Genomic DNA, 20,937 nt, shown 5'->3' with positions numbered 1-20,937 from the left:
CCCAAACAAAGAGAAACTGAAGATTGACCAATTTGTTTATATGAAGAGGCAAAGGGGTAAGGATGAGATATGATAGAATTTAATAAGATTGTGATGGGAATTAAGGAACACAAATAATACTTTTAGTTAAAGGAAGCATTAGATTAGTTTTTATTGGGAAGTAATTCTAAGGCCGTTTTTATCCTAATAACATCTCACTTCTTTTGCTCCTGAATCTGATAATCTAAAAAATCAGCTAAAAAGTCAGTTCCTGAAGCACAACAGAACCTGATTTGATAAAACATTCCAAACTATATTGTTACGACGTTGGTGTTTAATTTTTTTTAATGTTTCTTATTTTTACTTCATTTGTCTTCCTTATTTAAAGGAATTATATTTTTAATTATAAAGATAGATTATTTACTTTGTAATATGTTCCATTTAAAATTACTTCTAATTTTTACCTTTAAAAATTCTTTCACAGGCCTCAACAAATAATGAAAGCTCTAATCACAGTTTTGGAAGCTTGGGATCTTTGAGTGACAAAGAATCAGAGGTAAGTAACTTCATTTTAAAAATGTCGCTATTAAAGGAAAAATTGGAATCACCTTTTTTAAAACTAATTTTTTTCCTTCTTTAATACTTGTGCTAAATGTTAATCTTTGTATTTTGTAGGAGCATTTTATTCTGGTTTAGAAGCATAGCATTAGACTGAAGACTATTTGACATTAGAAAGAAAATATAATTTCTTTGGTTATGTAGATGAACGTTTATATTAATGGTATAGATGTTCTTAAGTTGTTAGACATTCTAAGAGATGAACATGATTTTTGTAATATGTTGTTTCTTCACCGTTTTCTACTATTTCTTGTTATACTTCCCTCTTAGTTTGGTCCTGAATAAAGGTTTGTTCAACTTTTTGAGATACAGATACACATTTTCTTGTTTTCTTTTTGAAATTTCTTGTGGGATTTCATGCTGTTGGTTTTCACTTTACATGCTTAAAAATATCTGAAAAATTCCTTCCTTTCCTACCCACTTACTCTTCCCACTAAGAAAATACATGGAATTTTATAAGTAGGTATTTGGATCCATGGTATAGTTCACGTTGAGCATGATGTTCTTGATGGCATTTTAAAAAATATTTAGACAGGAGGTTCTTTGGGTATTAGCATTCATTTGTTGATGCTACAACTTCACTTTTTGCAAATAAAAGTCTGTAATACTTCCTCTTCTCAGATTAAAGAGTTCTGTCACTTACTTTTCAACATTTGTGTGTGTGTGTATGTATATTTCCCCTGTCAGTGTGAACTTTATTTCTGTTTGATCCATTTTTAGTCTTTTTTCTGCTTGGTTTAGTGTAGATTTATCACCATGATAATAATACCAATAGGTCATTAGCACCCAGTTACTCTTAGCCATTTAGTATGGTGTTCAGTGGAAGGAGAATATTAACAGCGGCATCTTTTTAAGCCCTGTTTTATTGAAAGCATCTAGGAGTCTCTAGGTAGACAGTTTGTGGAGTTCTGTGCAGGCACCCTGACACTCCAAAGGAGTGTGGCATAGGGCTCTCACTCATCAGGCTTTCCCTTCCACAGAGACAACTGGCAGGCAGCTGAAAGGACTGTGCAAGTGACGGGACTTTATCTGCAGTAGGTTCCCTTGAGGTAAGCGTTAGTAGCCCCTGTAGCACCAGATTATCACAGTTTAGTTGTTGTTTTTTTTTTTCCAAATTAATACACACTGAGTCCTGAAAAATTGTAGGTTTAGATCTTGTCAAATACATTTTTTCAAAAACTATATCAAGAATGTTTTCTTGAATTTTGGAACATTTCTTGATATTTCCACAGGTTTCGGTCTCTGTAGTAATTTCACATGCCTCCTTTTTCATAGAGTTTTATGTTATGAAGGGTAATAAAATAATTTTAGGTATTTCTCTTTTATGTTCACTAGATCTGGTGTTTTTGATAGTTTTTTTTTTTTTTAATAGAAAAACAGGAAAAGTTAGATAACCTGTAATGGTTATATAGTTCTGTCTTCTTTTTGGGTACCCATATTCCCAATATAAGCTGTAGATGCAATATTTGAATTCTTCCAAAAGAATCACTTTGAAAGAAAACAACCACCTCCTGTCAAAGAATTCTAAGGCTCACTTTTGGCTGTATTTTTACATTAAAAAAAGTTTTTTTAAGACCTTAATAGTATTTGCACTGAAATACAATTTGGGTAACTGTTGGATGTACTTGGCTTTCTTTTGACATTTGGGGTCACAGTAGAAAATTTTCAAAATCTTTTGACTTTTGCTGTTTTGTGTTCAGCACCTGGAATTTTTACAAAATAATGATTAAGTGGCATAATATTTTGGAAATGACTACAGATTATATGTTTTCCTTAAAATTTGAAGAAGGAAATTTGGGGGCAGGGGTTTGTCTTTTAAGAAGTGATTTGTCTGGAAGATTTTGCTTCACTATGAGATAGCTCAATTAATGATTTCCCTTGGGGTGATACTTCATATACATCACAGTACAGATTCTCATATAGGTCATGAAGTAAAGTTGTTGAGAGCAAAGAGCTATAGGATAGAAGTACTTCTTTTTTACCCAGTACACGTAATAGTAAAGTTTATGTAGTATTCCATTGTCTGCTGATGTCATTTTATTCTTTTGGTAATCCATCCCCTGAACCATAACATTTTTTATTTTTTAAGATAATAGTTTTTGTTTTTATAGACAGCATTAGAAGTTTTATTATTAATTATTTTTAAATAGCATTCTCTACCACCCACCCTTACCTCTCCCTGATCTCCATTCTCTTAGCTTTTCTTCCTGCTATTTATTTCCACCTTATAATATAAATAATATGCATATCTTGCTTTTTTGGTTCATTGATTGAACATTTTGCTTCCTTTTAGTATTTATGAAGATTTTAGCCTACTAATAATATCCCCCTGGTTTCTAACGTCTTCCCAGTACTGTTTTTCAGACACTAAGAACCTCTCGTTTTCATCTATCCTTTTACTATTAAAAGTGAAAACATCTGATATTCGCTGTTAGGTTCATTACTTCAGCTGAAATTTTCATTGTAGTTTATATATGAATCACTTCATACATGAGCTTGCCTTTTATTTCTAAATGAAAAGTTGTAAAACAAGAAGGGTTTTCTTCTGATGAAATTGTCCAGTCTTGTACGAAAGAAATTGCATCAGTCTTGTTTTGCTTTATTTTACATCACTCTGGGGCTGTTCAACAGTCTCCAAAAATGTATTTTCAGTAAGCATTTATTACATATCTGTTATCTTCTAACCTCTATGTCTAAGCACAGAGAATATAAAAATGAGTAGGACACAGTTCTTGCTTTCACATGAGATCAGTTTCTAGTAGGACAAACAGTTACATAAGCAGTGTGGGCTGTGCTACAGCAGATGTAAGCACAAGGTGCTATGGGAGGAAAGAGCAAGAAACCTCTAATTCCATCTGCCTCTTGGGGAGAGGTAGGGAAAGAAGAAAGAGAGGGCTTCCCTCAAAGAAGAGATGACAGTTGAGTCCTTAGGAAAGCCTGTGGGCTCATCTCAGAGGACAAGGACAAAGAATGAGAAGAAAGCAGGCAGGGGTACTAGGATGTGCTTTTGCATGGAAGTGTGGCACATGGCGGGCTGCAGTCCATGGGGTCACAAAGAGTTGGGCATGACTGGGCGATGGAACAACAGCAGCATGGTTTTGTTCAACATGTAGGGCAGTGATTATCAATCCTAACTGTCCTTTAGCTCCTCTGAGGAGCTTGGGGAAAGAAACAAAAACAAGCTGCCTGAGGGATTGACCTGACTTTCTGACTTCTTATATAGAGAAGATAATGCAAGAATGCTGAAAGATAGGCACAGTCAGAGTTTGAATACCCTTGTATTTCATAGTAAGGAATTTGGACTTCTTTTTAGAAGATGATAGACAAGAAGGGAAACAACACAAGTAGAGATGAAGAAGGCTCCTTAAGGGGGCAGTGAATAGGATAGAATGAGAGGACGATGAAACCCAAGTTGGGAGGATCATTTAGGAATGCTGCTGCCTTTACAAAACTCCAAGGTTTAACCAGAGAGAAAACTTCAAGTGGGAGTTCTAATTATAGTGTTTTCAAGTTTGTCTTTTGGACTCTGCCTTCTTCAGATTCTCTTAACTATTGATACTGTAACCACCCAGGGCCATGCTGCTCAAACTTTAATGTGCAAGTGAATTAGCAAGGGTTCTTACAGGTCTGGAGTGGGTGTTTGCATTTCTAACAAGCTCTCAGATTCCACTAGATTTTAAAAGTAGGGTTTTATGACTGAATGAGGGTAGAGAAGGAAAGGGAGGAACCTCGGATTGTTTATAGACAGTTAGCTTCAGATGACGGAGAAGGCAATGGCACCCACTCCAGTACTCGTGCCTGGAAAATCCCGTGGTTGGAGGAGCCTGGTGGGCTGCAGTCCATGGGGTTGCTAAGAGTCGGACATGACTGAGCAACTTCACTTTCACTTTTCACTTTCATGCATTGGAGAAGGAAATGGCAACCCACTCCAGTGTTCTTGCCTGGAGAATCCCAGGGATGGGGGAGCCTGGCGGGCTGCCGTCTATGGGGTTGCACAGAGTCGGACACGACTGAAGCGACTTCGCAGCAGCAGCTTCAGATGAATGATAATGTCTTTGAGTGAGATAGACAAGAAGGAAGGTGAATGGGTTGGCATAGAAGGCAATAAATTAGATTCTGGACAGTGCTGAGTTTGAATACCTGTGAAATGACCAAAGCAGGGGAGGCTATCTGGAGCTCCAGAAGGAGGTCAGATTGAAGATGAAGACTTAGTGGGTTTTGGCACACAATAGTGCAAAGACATTATTTGCCTTTTTTATAGTATTGCTAAAACATACTTGGCTTTTAAATTTTCATTTCATCATGAGTTTACAGTGAAAATTTCCAAAGGCTGTAAGATTTGTGATGACATCGTTACTGTGATGATTTATTGATTGTGTACTTGTGTGTTCTGGTGTCTTTAGTTTTAACTGCTAAAATGTTAAAATGATAGTTATATCCCACATAAACAAAGACTTTGCGGTCCTCAACAGTTTTTAAAAGTTTGTAGACAGGTTTGAGACCCAGAAGTTTAAAAATTGCTTTTATGGATGAACTCATCCTGATAGTGTATGTAATGCTAGGAAATGTGAGCGGGCAAGATGGGTGTGCTGGAGAAAGAGTAGGAGGAGGTAAAGGAGTTGATACAAGAGCAAGAAGAGGAGGAGAATAACGAGGAGGATTAAATGTTATGAAAGTCAACTAAGATAATGAGTAAAAAGTGACTAAGAATTTGACACTTAGGCTTAGTTTTAGTAGCCTAATGAGAGCAAGATGTCAGATGATTGTTGATTAAGGAGCAGTTGGACTGTGAGCAAATACTGACTGCTCTTGGAAGAACCTTGACTGTGAAGAAAAGGAGGCGGTATCCAGAGTCTTAACAGACTTGACTTATTATGTGCTAGGGAGAGGATCATAGCAGACCTTTGATGGGACAGGGACAAGCAAAGTGCTGAAGAGAGAGGAGGAACTAAAGTAAACTTTTCCCAGAGGTGGTATGAAGTTCCAGACTCGGTGGACAGGACTGACTAGGAACAAGCTTTCCTCTGATCATTGATCTTCCATACCTAATAACCTTTCTCTTTCTTCAGAGTGAAAATAGAGATTATCAGCTGAAGGAAAGAATCTTGAGTGGATTGTGGATGTGAGGAGAAAAAAAATTTATGGGAGAGACAAGGAAAGAGCTTACAGGGGAAAGGGGTCACTCACCTTATTTAAATGTCTTAGGATGCCTGAAGGAATTAGAGACATGGTCTGTGTGCCTTACCTACTGGCAGATTATTATTATTTCTGGCAGAAAGTACAGATTATTTTATGAGGATTAGATAAGGAGCCCATGTTTCCTTTATATCAGTGTATTTCCACCCGTTTACCATTCTTCTTGCAGGATCCTTTTGTCTCCTTTTATACAACTTTTGTATAACCTGAATCATAGTTGAACAATTTAAAATACATATTATCTTTTTCTAGAACTAAAGTTTTTTTCTCCCCTTCATTCTGGGTAATTATCAGTTCTTTTACCATCTATATCCACTGGCATTGAATTACTGTTTATTTTTTGATCCAAGTGCATTTGGGGGGATATTTGATTTATTTAGGCTTAAAGATTTTTAAGTTACAGATACACAGAAGCTGGAACAGTTGTTGCATCTAAATATTTAAACTTTGGTGCACTTTCAGAATTCTAATGATTGTATCATGGAAGAGGAATATAGTATAGATACATTGCCTTGATTGTCTTCAGAGAAGTATTAACAACCTCAGATATGTAGATGATACCACTGTAATGGCAGAAAGCGAAGAGGAACTAATGTTGATGAATGAAAGCCATTTTATGAAAGAAGATCTAATTAACTTTCTCATTTGAATTTAATTTCTAGAAATAGTATTGGTATTTAAATCCAATTTTTCCTCCTCCTTATTTGAATTGAAGTTATGGTGTTGAAGACACTTTGAAGCATTAATGCTTAGTTTTATTCTCTTCTAAAAATAATTTTTAAAGGGCCACGTTGTGTGTGTTCTTACTTTCATATTTTGGAGGAAGTAGAAATCAAGAACACTAGGGAATCAGAACTAAAACAACCTTAGACGTGGCTTTAGGGGTGCATTATTTTCATCTTTAGAACAAGTCATATTATTTATGTAGTTCTTTAATAGTTTCTTAATTTAAAAATCTCCTTTTTTGGTATTTAAAATTATGTATAGACATATATGAATTGATTAAATGATACGATTGATTAAATATATGAATCGATTCTCTGGTATTAGTGAATTGCCTGGATTAGGAGAGCATTTTCTGCTTTTACCTTTTGTTTTTATGTACATCCCCATCTCTACTTTTTTATATTTCCTTTTTGTCCTCTACATATTGTTTAGCTGAAATGTTTCCTCCGTGAACACTTAGTGACCTTAGATTGATTGGAAGTTATGATTTTATTTGAAAGTAGAGGTACTACTGGCCTTGAATTTCAGGTTTTAGATTGATTTTTAAAATTCATTTAAGTTTTACTTCGCACTCCACACACTCTCTCTCTCTCTCTCTCTCTCACCTGGACAGACCTTTTCTTTCTTGTCCTAGTCTGAGCACCCACTAAGAAAGAAAACTTGAAAAATTAATTTAGTGATGTATAGTTAAATGTCAGTGAAAGATTTTTATACCTGTTTCCCCCTAAATGAATTACTTTGTTTTTGCTTTATTCTGTTTAAATCTGCCCAGTTTCTAAAGATTGTTAGATATCTAGTTTTACTGTCCTCATCAATTTTAAGAAATATTCTTTGTGTCCTGTAACCTACATTATTTTCGGAAATGTTTTAGCCTGAATAAATGACCTTTGTGGTTTTCTGTTTGATTTAGTTCCTGTGTCTTCTTATCTTCTGCTGGCAGTATTTTCTCATGGACTTCTTACTATAGTACTTGATGAGATTAGTAATTTTTGTATCACCAATAAAGACATTTTCTCAGTAGGGGAATAAATGTGTTTTTTTCTCTCTCTATTAAGACTAATAGTCAAACTTAGAAATTATAGTGTCTGTGAAATACTTGGAATTACTTTACAAATTTTCCTTTTATTTAAAAAGAAAAAACTGTATTCAAATAGTCTACCACTAAACATTAAAGAACATACTTTTTTCTTCTTTGACCTCATCCCATGGCTTGTGGGATCTTAGTTCCCTGACCATGGATTGAACCGACACACCCTCCAGTGAAGGGTGGAGGAAGTCCCTGAAGGACATGTTCTTACAGGAAGTATATTCAGTTAGAGTTATGGAGTATCCAGTGCTAAAATATGTTATATGACAGAGTTCACAGCAAAGGAGGTGGTCTGTCCTGGTTGACTGTATGTCCTTAGTGTCTTGGAAGGAAAAACACTGGAAGTCAAATGTTGGCCCGATACTGACTGGCTCTGTGTTCCTGTTTCCATAAGGCTGGAGGACTGTGTGTGTCAGAATCACCTTTCCAAAATAAACACACTTAGGCTCCCTTCTTAGAAACTCTGATATACTCTGTCTAGATTATTTTTGATTTCTTATAAATCAATAAATTGTGATTCTGTAGGCCATTTATTTAGAAAGCAAACAAACAGCTGTTAAATGTCCCCCCCCCTTTTTTTTTAATGTTTCCCTTTTTTAAAAAAGTACATTTAGTGTGGGTGGGTGATTTTTAGAGCAAGAAAATTCTAAGCTGACGGAGGAAAACAATATTTGAAGAGAAAAATGCCAGGTCATTTTAACAATGAAGACATACTTTAAAGTGGACTCTGGAAACCAGATCTGAAAGAGACACGTGTTCATCGCAGCACTGTTTATAATAGCCAGGACATGGAAGCAACCTAGGTGCCCATCAGCAGATGAATGGATAAGGAAGCTGTGGTACATATACACCATGGAATATTACTCAGCCGTTAAAAAGAATTCATTTGAATCCGTTCTAATGAGATGGATGAAACTGGAGCCCATTATACAGAGTGAAGTAAGCCAGAAAGATAAAGAACATTACAGCATACTAACACATATATATGGAGTTTAGAAAGATGGTCACGATAACCCTATATGCAAAACAGAAAAAGAGACACAGAAGTACAGAACAGACTTTTGAACTCTGTGGGAGAAGGTGAGGGTGGGATGTTTCAAAAGAACAGCATGTATATTATCTATGGTGAAACAGATCACCAGCCCAGGTGGGATGCATGAGACAAGTGCTCGGGCCTGGTGCACTGGGAAGACCCAGAGAAATCGGGTGGAGAGGGAGGTGGGAGGGGGGATCGGGATGGGGAATACATGTAACTCCATGGCTGATTCATGTCAATGTATGACAAAACCCACTGAAATGTTGTGAAATGATTGGCCTTCAACTAATTTAAAAAAAAAAAAAATCAAAAAAAAAATAAAATAAAAATAAAGTGGACTCTGGTATAGCACTTAAGTGTCATAGAGGCACAGTAAATATTTGTTGAATAAATAAATTTGATAACATCCTTTAGTTGTCACATAATACACAAGCAGTTTTTGTGTCAACATATAATTCTAATGTATTCATCAAACCAAGGTTTCTAAACATTATTGACTTTTGGGGCCAGGTAATTCTTGGGGTGGGGTCACGTGTAACGTAGGATACTAAGCAACATCTCTACATGATACATTAGATATCTGTAGCCCATCCCCTGACCCCCACCCTGAGTTGTGGCAACTGAAAATGTCTCTGAATATTGCCACATACTATTTGGGGCAGAGGCAAGTGTCCTCTGGTTGGGAACTACCCCATTAATGAAGGAGGGAAAATAAAGTTTTAGCATGTTACATGTGGAGCTCGATGACATTTCTGTTAAGTTTCACATCTCTAGGTGTGAAAACAGAAGCGCAAAGAGGTTAATTTGGGCTTAATAGTCAAAATTAACATATAGTAAGTTAAGTTAGTAGTCAAAATTCTACAGTGTCTTATTTGAAAGTGATGCTTTGAACTATTGTTCTGTGCTCTTTCTGTATAACTAAGGTAGTATATTGCTTATAAGTTAGTGACCCTAGTTAGTCTTTTGAAAAAGAGTGGTATTCTTTTTTGGAAATATTTAGTTTTAAGATGATTTATAATGTTCTTCAAATTTGCCAATCCAGGATATGCCTGGACTTCACAAATTTTTTTTTTTTCCCCTGACAAATACGTTTTCACACTTAAGTGCATTCAGCACAAGTTGACAATACTGAGAAATTTGGTTTTAGTATCTTATACAGGCATACCTCAAAGATACTGCAGGTTTAGTTCCATACCACTACAATAAAGCAAATAGCAAAATAAAGTGAGTCAAATGAATTTTTTGGTTTCACAATGCATATAGAAGTTATATTTATACCATAATCTGTTAAGTGTGCAGTAGCATTGTATGTGAAAAAGCAATGTACATGCTTTAATTTTTAAATATCACTTAAAAAAATAAAAACACTCACCATCTTTTAAGTCTTCAGCAAGTCGTAATCTTTTTGCTGGTGGAGTGTCTTGCTTCAATACTGATGAGTGCTGACTAATCAGTCAGGGTGATGGTTGCTGGAAGTTAGAGACGCTCTGACCATTTCTTAAACAACAATAATGTTTGCACATTAATTGACTCTTCCTTTTGCCATTGATCTCTCTGTAGCAGTAATGCTACTCAGTTCTGTCCAACTCTTTAGAACCCCATTAACTGTAGCCTACCAGACTCCTTTGTCCATGGGATTGTCCAGGCAAGAATACTGGAGTGGGTTGCCATTTCCTATTCCAGGAGATCTTCCCAACTCAGGGATCAAACCCACGTGTGCATCTCCTGCATTGGCAGGTGGATTCTTTACCACTGAGCGTGAAATCTTATCATGAGATTGCAGCAGTTCAGTCACATCTTCAGGCTCCACTCTACTTTAGTTATCTTGCTGTGTCCACCACATCTGTGGTTGCTTCCTCCACTGAAGTCCTCAAAGTCATCCGTGAGGGTTGAAACCGATCTCTTCCACATTCCTGTTAATATTTTGACCTTTTCCCCTGAATCCCAAATGTTCTTAATAGCTCTAGAATAGTGAATCCTTTCCAGAAGGTTTTCAGTTTACCTTGCCTAGATCTATCAAAGGAATTACATCGAAGGAATTTTATTGCAGCTGTATTTTATGTGCTCAGGTGCTCAGTTGTGTCTGACTTTTTGTGACTCCATGGGCTGTAGTCCGCCAGGCTCCTCTGCCCATGGAATTTTCCAGGCAAGAATACTGGAGTGAAGTGCCGTTTCCTTTTCCAAGGGATCTTCACAACCACGGTTCGAACCCACATCTTTTAGTCTCCTGCTGTAGAATGAAAACAACATTCTTGTTAGCAAGAATTAAAACAACATTAATCTTGAACATCTCCATCAGAGCTCTTGGATGACCAGGTGTATTGTCAGTGAGCAGTAATATTTTGAAAGGAATCTCTTTGTTTTGTGAGCACTAGGACTCAGCAGTGGACTTAAAATATTTAGTAAACCATGTTGTAAACAGATGTGTGATCATCCAGGTTTTGTTGTCCGTTTATAGAGCACAGGCAGAGTAGTAGTATTAGTTGTTCAGTTGATAAGTTATATCCGACTCTGCGACCCCATGGACTGAAGCACGCCAGGCCTCCCTGTCCTTGACAAGTTTGCTCAAACTCATTTCCATTGAGTTGGTGATGCCATCCAACCATCTCATCCTCTGTCACACTCTTCTCCTGCCCTCAGTTTTTTCCAGCATCAGGATCTTTTCCATTGAATCGATTTTTAACATCAGGTGGCCAAAGAATTGGAGGTTTAGCTTCAGCATCATCCTTCCAATGAATATTCAGACAGAATACAGGCAGAGTAGATTTAATAATAATTCTTAAGGGTCCTAGGATTTTCAGAATGGTAAATGAGCATTGGCTTCAACTATAAGTCACCAATAGTAAAAGCCCCTAACAAGTGAGTCAGTCTGTCTTTTGAAGCTTTGAAGCCAGACATTGACTTCTCTCGAGCTATGAAAGTCCTAGGTGGCATCTTCTTCCAATAGAAGGTTGTTTTGTCTACATTGGCCTGTTGTTTACTGTTTCCACTTTCAGTAATTATCTCAGCTGGTCTCTTGGATAACTCATTGCAGCTTCTACATCAGTACTTGCTGTTTCACCTTGTACTTTCATTGTTAAGGAAACAGCTTCTTTCCATAAACCTCATGGACCAACGTCTACTTCTTCACACTTCTACGCTTCCTCACCTCTCTCAGCCTTCATAGAGTTGCTCTGGATTAGTCTTTGGCTTAAGGGCATGTTGTGATTGGTTTTATCTTCTGTCCAGACCACTCAAACTGTCCATATCCCCAGTAAGGGTATTTTGCTTTCTTACAATTTGTGTGTTTACTGTAGTAGTACTTTTAATTTCCTTCAAGAACTTTTTCTCTGCATTCACAACCTGACTAACTGGTGCAGGAGGCCTAGCTTTCGGCTTGTCTCTCAGCTTTCAGCATACCTTCCTCACTAGGCTGTGTCATTTCTAGCTTTTGGTGAAAGTCAGAGATGTAGAACTCTTCCTTTCACTTGAACTCTTAGAGGCTATTGTAGGATTACTAGTTGGTCTAATCTCAATATTGTGGTGTCTTAGAGAATAGAGAAGTGCGAGGAAAGGGAGAGAATGGCTGGTCAGTGGAGCAATCAGAAGACACACAACATTTTATCAGTTAAGAGCGCTGTCACATGGTCCCAGTTTGTGCCACCTCAACACAATTACAGTAGTAACCTCAAAGATCATGGGTCACAGATCACCATAACAAATATAGTAATGAAGAAGTTTGAAATATTGTAAGAGTTACTAAAAGGTGATCGATCCACAGAGAGAAAGTAAGCAAATACTGTTGGGAAAATGGCATCAAAAGACTTGCTACATCAAGGTTGCCAGAAACCTTCAATTTGTAAAAAATGTTATATCTGCAAAGTGTGGAATAAAACAGAGCTCAATAAAATGAGATATGCTTGTACTGCAGTAGAGTTTTTAAAGTATTGGATGTGTTTTTATGTCAGGAGAACATAGTATTTTACTAATTTTCTTTAAGAATAATTCTCATTTTCTCAAATAACTGAGTAACCACAACTACCCCTTGGACTACTCATATCCTAATGAAGTTTCTGTTGTATGTCACAATTTTGGTCTGTAATTTTTAATGGAAGATTATATAAAGAATAACAACTAATTTTAGAGATTCTCTAACATGGAATGTGCAGGAAATACATGCTGTATTACTATATATTAGATTGACTATCGCTGATCCTGATGATGTATTAGCATCACTTTTGGAGCTTTTAAAACATATGGATTTTTTTGATGTCCTTCCAGAGATGTTTAAATTTGGGATGGGGACGCCAACATGAGCTTTAAATAACAGCTTTGTGATTATGAAATATAGTCAACATTGAGAATTGGTGCTAATAGATAAATTATAGAACAATTTTTTTAAAAAAGACTAAAAAAAAGGATTTATACTGCTAGATAGAAAATAATAACAATGAAATATCACTTTAAAAAATCAGGTAGTTAGCTTTCTAGATTTACTATTTATAATAGTATTTTATATTATAATAATAGTATTTGTAACAGGCATTCTCAAAATGTCAACATTCTCAGACTACATTATCTTGAAAATTTGCTTTTCCCCCCCATAGTATTTGCTCCCTGTGGCTGTTTTATCCTGATTATATGATTTGAAAACTACTTGTCAGATCATATGAACAGAGGAGAAGGTCCAGCTTGATTCTAAGTTTATGGTTTATAGTATTTAGTAAATAAAGCCTTAAGTCAAAGGGAAAGCCAGAAGAGAAGATGCCAGGAAATAGTTATGCCGTGTAAATGATAAGAAAATGGCAAACAAAACTGTACTTTATCAGTATCAAAGATGTGATATGTTCCTTTTAAGCAAATGTGAATATAAATTAAAATAGGTTCAGGTAATAGCGTAAGAAGTTATTAGGTTGGTGCAAAAGTAATCGCGGTTTTGCATTGTTAATCTTTGGCTTTTGATATTGGAATGAATTCTTAATGTGGTTATGTTATACATCATTTTAGTGCACATTTCTCACTTTGTTTTTTTGCCAATGACTTATTGCTGTTTATATTTTAGACTATGGAAATGATGTTAGACAAAAAGCAAATTCGATCAATTTCTTTGTTTGAGTTCAAAATGGGTCATAAAGCAGCAAAAACAACTCACAACATCAATACATTTGACCCAGGAATTTGACTGATAACGAACATACAGTGCAGTGGTGCTTCAAGAAGTTTTGCCACAGAGATGAGAGCCTTGAAGATGGAGGAGCACAGTGGTCTGCCATTGGAAGGTGACAAGGACCAATTGAGAGGATCATCAAAGCTGATCCTCTTAAAACTACAGAAAGTTTTGCTGAAGAACTCGATGTTGACCATTCAGCAGTTGAAGCAAATTGGAAAGATGAAAAAACTTGATAGGTGGGTGCCTCATGAGCTGACTGCAAATCAAAAAAAAGAAATCATTTCAAAGTGTCATCTTCTCATTTTGTGCAGCAACGGTGAACCATTTCTCAATTGGATTGTGATGTGCGACAAAAAGTGGATTTTATATGACAATCAGCAGTGACCAGCTCAGTGGTTGAACCAAGAAGAAGTTGCAAAGCATTTCCAAAAGCCAAACTTGCACCCAAAAAAGGTCATGGTCACTGTTTGGTGATCTGCTGCTGAATTTTGGTGATCTAGAGTTTTCTGAATCCTGGCAAAACCATTACATCTGAGAAGTATGCTCAGCAAATCGATGAGATGCACCAAAAACTGAACATACCTGCCGCCAGCATAGGTCAACAGAAAGGGCCCAATTCTTCTCCATGACAACGCCCGGCCACATGATGTACAACCAGTGTTTCAAAAGTTGAACAAATTGGTCTATGAAGTTTTGCCTCATCTGCCATACTCACCTGACCTCTCGCCACTGACTACCACTTCTTCAAACACCTCTACAGCTTTTTGCAGGGAATGTGCTTCCACAACCAGCAGGACACAGAGAATGGTTTCCAAAAGTTTGTTGAATCCTGAGGCCTGAAATTTTGCACTATAGAAATAAACTTCTCTTTGGCAAAAATGTATTGACTGTAATGGTTCCTATTTTGATTAATAAAGACGTGTTTGAGCCTAGTTACAAGGATTTAAAATTCATGGTCTGAAACCACAATTACTTTTGTACCAACCTAATACAACTGTGAGGATGGCAGGTATAAAGTAGCTTTTAAAAATTGAAAATGAGATTAAATATTACATATTTTTAGATATTGATGTGGTTATGGATGCTGTATGTTTGTGGAGGGAGTCAGAATCCTTCAGGCTTTTAAAAATGTGAGCTGGTGCACTTTAAGTTAACTTAAGGCAGCATACATTTTAGTTGGGGGTTGCCTGATTTCTTTTTGGCTGTCTACCATCTTTGACATTACATATTATTAAATGATAAAGGCAATACAGCAGAAAATAGGCTACACTCGAAATTGCTGATATGTTGATTGGATTTCCTTTGAACGGCAAGGAAATGCTTTTATTTGGTGATAAGATCCCAAAATGTTGCATACATAAACTTTTCCTATTTTTTATATTGAATTCTGCAATATAACATAGATCTTTTAGGTGTCAAAGATTTACAGATAATTGTTAGTATTAAAGTTTGACTCTTGGGCAGAGAAAGACTGAGAATTTTTCAGGTCATGTTAGCTCAAAATCATCCTGGAATTAGGGTATACATATTTTGTGATAGGTTTTATCTAAGTGTAAATTGGATACAAAGCTGCAAGGAGGTTCTCACTACAGAATTTCATTTTTCATATAGGGCATTATTCTAACTAATTTTTACAGCAAAGGTTGGAAGAAATAGTTTCTTGTACATTTGATATTCTTGGCTGGAACATCTATTTTACATTGATTATTGTTATAAGGCTCCAGATATCCCTTTTGGTATGTGCTATAAAATATCAAAGATTTCTTCTGTCTCAAAAGTAGTTTGACAGATTCTGCCTAGAAATGTGAATGAAACATTGTTATTACCAGCTGTGGGCAAAAAGGTTTAAGTGCCATTTGTCAAAAGTATAGTGACCTTGAATTTGGTACCTGAGTAACTATATGAATCATTGAAGTAGCTAATGAGTTGTACTTTTTAAATGAGTCTTTAGTAAGTGAATCAGTCAGAAAAAATTCATTCTGACAAGTTTGAGGGTTGAATATTTTGTTATACAGATATTACTTAATATTAGAGAAACTTTTCTTTCTACCTTATTTTCTCATTTAACGGAAAGAAATTAAAAATATTTGTCTGTTAACTCAATAATTTTATTACATGTGATGCTGTCTGACTTTTGTTTTTGTTCCATTCATTTGGAGCTTATGATCTCTACCTAAGGTAGAGGTGAAGAATAAATTTTAATATCCACTCCTCTTTTACTGACATTATAATATCTTTTCACAAACTGTTACAATTTTCTGTCATGCATTTATTCCAGTAATTTAAAATATCTCTCTACCCAGGGAGACCTGGGTTCGGTCCCTGGGTTGGGAAGATCCCCTGGAGAAGGGAAAGGCTACCGACTCCAGTACTCTGGCCTGGAGAGTTCCGTGAACTGTATAGTCCATGGGGTCGCAAAGAGTCGGACACGACTTTCACTCTGGTCGGAGGCTTGTAGAGTTGGTGATCAATTTTCAACAATCTGTGTTGCTTTCTTTCCCTCACTCTGTGATAGCATTAAGGTTCTTATTTTCTTATATTTGGTCTTATTTGCATTGATGAAAGGCAGATTTATTTTTATTTTAAGATAACTAAGAGGCCACATGATTAGATGTAAAAACCTTGTTTAATAATCACTGACTTAAATTTCAGATGATATAGAACATTAGAACATCACTATTGCCCCTTGAGTCCTTTAAGCTTATCTGTTTTTTTTTAATTTACTTCTAACTCTAGAAAATGCTTATAAACTCACCCTAATATCTTGGAACATTTAAATGCCAGAGTAATCATTCAAGTTTTGGTATGATTACAAACTAGAAGTTTTAAAACTAAATGGATTTAAAGAATGCCAATTTCTCCTTTCATCATGTTCTCCTAACCACTGTTCCACTGTATGCCAGAATTCTTTGACTTTTTATAATTACTGTAGTCTTTCCATCTTTACTTTAAAGCCAAGTCATAGTATTTTGCCTTCCATAATGATCCTTCCCATTGTGCCCAATTATAGTGCAGTAACTGAGAAAAAAATAGAGGAAAGAATGACAGTATTAGAGCAGTAACAAGTTTGAACGTGTTCTATATAAAATGCTTAATGTGTACAAGTTTTATGCCTTACAAAATTAACAGTGATGACCTGATTGATGTCCCTTAGATTTTCTAGGAAACTGATGTTTGGTCAGGATCAGGGGTTTTCAAACATTTTTGAAGTCATTGATCTCTTTCTTTGAAGTATATCTGGTATACAGTCTCGATCTTAAAATAAGATATGCTATGTTCCAAGGGATAGGGTATGGGATAGGATGTATTTAGTGGCTCGACACTGGAGACGGGAATGGCAACCCTCTCCAGTATTCTTGCCTGGAGAATCCCATGGACAGAGGAGACTGGTGGGCTACACAGTCCATGGCTTCGCAAGGAGTTGGACAAGACTGAAGTGACTGAGCACACACGCACTCACTGGTGGCTGGAGCCTCAGCTCAGCCGCCTGCTCCTTCCTTTCCTTCAGTAACTTTGGAGACACAACCTCCTCTCCCCTGAGGTGTCCCTGGAGTACAGTGTGAAAGTCGCCGATAGTATTCTGAACTTTCTTTCAGTGATTAGCCATTTTAGAGGTTAAATACTGGTGAGTTTCTGCCTATCCTAAATCCTCAAGTTTTGAAATCTCAAAATAAGTACATACACAAAGGATGACCTGGGAGAATTGGCAGCATTAGGCTTCATTGAGAGTTTCTGTTTTGTTTAATATAGGTGTTGCTCAGATAATTTAAATTCAGAACCAGAAAACTGCTTAAAGTACATTTGTCTCAGAGTTAGTGATGTAATCTTTAGGGGCTAGACTAAAGGCCGTAAAGGCGTATAGTTGAGATCAGAGTTGACTGGGGACCTTAAAGAAGAAACATTGTTTATTTTGCAAACCCTACAAGGAATTTCTAAACTATTAGGTCAAAAGCTGCTAACCATTTAATGAATGACACTTGATTGAAGTCTTGGAACATACAAGTGCACAGATATTTGGAGTAATAGGATAACCATTCAGATAAGCATAGCTTACTGATACAGACTATACACTGTTCTAGATGTTATTTTACTTATGTTTCTGGTATATTTCTCAGTAGTCCCCACAGTCCTTTTATGCCCCTGTTATCACATTTAAAATTGATGAGAAAATTGAGTCTTGGTTAAGGAACATGCTGAAAATTATGGTAAATGGTAGACCCAGAGTTGGAGTCTTAGTCTTTGTTTCTTCAGAGATCCATGGTACTTTTCTTCTGAGACAATATATGGTCCATTGGGCTGACAGAGGTGAGAATGAAGTCAAAGGTCAACACTAGGTAGTGATACTAGGATGTGGGTGCAAAAAGTTCATGGGAAGGCAAAATGATGCGTTTATAATGCCTATGTTTACTTTACAAGCAAATTTAGGTATATCTAGGTTTCCCTTTCTCATCTTTTGCTTTGCTCTGCTTTTCAGTTATTAGCTGTTTCCAGCTTTTTACCCACATTAGTCTTAGATTACAGTCTTAAAATTAATTTTAGTCCTGTCATCCTTTTTTCCCTTCATTCTCCTTTTTCCTTCATTCTCCTTCCTCAAATTCTTCTCTGGTTTAAAGGAGGGAAGCCTGTTGCCTTTTTTTCTCTACTGTAGTCATTATGCATTTGAGGGTTTGTTCTGATAAACAGAATGACTTTTCTCCCAAAACTGTCACACTTCCCTATTCCAGAAAAGAATTTTAATTCAGGGAAATTTTGCCTTGGAGGAAAAGTTTTTACTCAGTTACTGTCTTTAAAAAAAAAGGGTGGGGGGAAAGGACCTTAAATGTCTTGAAGTCTATATCCAATAAAGTATTTAATGAATGTTATCCCAAATAAGTTTGAGAATACCTTTGTATACCGTATCTTTCCATTCCATCCCCACTTGGAGGTAGCCAGTGAATGCTAGCATTTTAATGGTTCTTAGAAGCATTTTCAGAAACTGTTCTGAAAAACCATATTTCCTTGACCTTATATTTTTATGTAGATTAAATTGGGAAGGATATGAATAAATTATTATTTGGGATGCCTCCTTTGTTTTAAAATCCATTATAGGATTCCTTATAAAACTGTTAACTTAGAATTTTTAATCTGATATTTTTATTCCAACAGAAATAGAAGATTAGTTATCATTTAAGCCTGAGTTTGGTGATTATGACTATGAAACTAAAGTAATGAACTGTTTATCCTAAATTGCTTATATGTCAGTCTGTCTCCTGAGTAGATTGTTAGTTAGAGTGGCTCTCTTTAATCTCTTAATTTATGATGGCAGTTTATTGGACATAATAAATTTTATTTATGAACTTAATGACCATTTGAAGTATTTTTGTATTGTTGATTCATTCAGTTACTTCTTGATGTAGGACATATAATCATGACACATAGAAGGAGGGAAAAAGTGTATTTAGGGCATGGAAATACACAGAATTGAATCTGATTTGAATCCTGGTTACCTTGAGTAAGTTGTTTAATATTCATATATTTATAAGGTAATATTAAATAACTATGCTAGGCATGAAGGTGGGAGGAGGTGGTGGGGAGAAGGTGTAACTTCTGTCTTTAAAGAATTCACAGATCAGTAGCATTCACTTAAACCTCTCTGAATTTGTTATGTTTTTGGCAGAATGGCAGTGAGAGAACTTAAAATTCCCTAGATAATAATACCTTGAGGAACTAAAGAGGTTCAATATGAGTTAGGTTGATACTGAGCATCTATATAAACCTCGAGGTATTATACCTCATATCACCTGTCATTGTGTTTTGTCATTCGTACTATTTAATCACAGAACTACCCACAAGAGATATCAAAATGTGGGTTAAGTCCCTTCCTTGTTGGAGGACTACATTGCCTTTAGAGAATTATTTGAAGTTGCCTTGATGTTTCGTTCATTCAGATATTCTTTGTTCTGGCATCAGATATATTTGCCAGACTTCTAGAATTTGAGGGCCCTGTGCCATTGCCTTGTGCACATTTGGTTTTAATTTTTCACTAAACACAACATTCTGTCAGACTCCACAAAAATTGTTGTTTTAGCCTGATGAAAGTACTTCATATCAGTTAAAAGAACAAACCTGTAATTTAAGAACAAGCCATCATGTAGTACAGAGCTCTGCAAACCTTTTTTTTTTCAAAGGGCCGGATATTTTAGGCTTTATGTGCCATACAGTTTCTGACAGAACTACTCAACTCTGCTGTTGTGGTGTGAAGGGAATTATAGACAGTACATAAATGAATGAGTGTGACTGTGTTCCAATAAAATGAAATTTATGAACACTGAAATTTGAATTTCTTACAATTTTCATATGATAAAATAGTCTTGTTTTGTTTTTATATTTTTCAGTCATTAAAAAATGTAAGAATTATACTTACATTATGGGCCTTGCAAAAAACAGGTGGCTAGCCAGATTTGGCCAACTGACTGTTAGTTTGCAGACGCCTGATTTAGGGTATAAGCTATGAATTTGCTGTTATTGTTGGATAATAATTTTCAAGCATTTAGGTGAATGGTCCTTTTTAGTAGGGATTATATATGTTAGGATTTATGTTCTGCTCTTTTTTCCTTGCCCAAGTTTATAGAATATATGTTATATATATATATATACTTTTACAGAATATATGTTAATGGTAGAAAACTAATGGGGAAGACAAATGGTGTTTTGTTGTTACTGTGTGGAGGTTTTTTAAGAATTTAAAGGGCATCTTTTAAGCCTGATTACTCTCAGATTTCTCAGCCACCTCAAGTCACGTTCTATAAATTTCAAGTAATACATACAAGGCCTTCTACATTTCAAATTTTGAAAATTTATACAGTAGCTGTAGAAGTTTATCTTTTAAAGAAATTGTATGTAAGTAATTAGACATTCACATTGCATGATCACTATTTAGCAAAATTTCTTACTTAGAAAATAAAGATGACATTTATAGTTATTATAAAATTTTGTTTTGTTGAAACTATAAAACTCTGTTAACTTACTTTCTGTAGACACCAGAGAAGAAACAATCAGAATCATCCAGAGGAAGAAAAAGAAAAGCAGAAAACCAGAATGAAAGTAGTCAGGGTAAGTGAAACAAAATCTTCCTTCATACCCAAAGAGGTATTTGCAATTAATTAT

General features: G+C 35.9%; 1 protein-coding gene across 1 annotated transcript in view; it reads left to right on the top strand.

The window, feature by feature from the left end:
* TLK1 (tousled like kinase 1) overlaps positions 1-20,937 on the top strand; it is a 163,261-nt gene that overhangs the window by 79,635 nt on the left and 62,689 nt on the right. The window contains exons 3-4 of the mRNA XM_043487915.1: positions 464-535; positions 20,808-20,883. Coding sequence (XP_043343850.1) covers positions 464-535; positions 20,808-20,883 — 148 coding nt within the window. The remainder of the gene's footprint in view (positions 1-463; positions 536-20,807; positions 20,884-20,937) is intronic.

Source organism: Cervus canadensis, chromosome 15 (assembly GCF_019320065.1).
Source record: "Cervus canadensis isolate Bull #8, Minnesota chromosome 15, ASM1932006v1, whole genome shotgun sequence".
Taxonomy (NCBI): Eukaryota; Metazoa; Chordata; class Mammalia; order Artiodactyla; family Cervidae; genus Cervus; species Cervus canadensis.
Note: the sequence above shows the minus strand (reverse complement) of the source record. Positions and strands in the feature narration are given on the sequence as shown.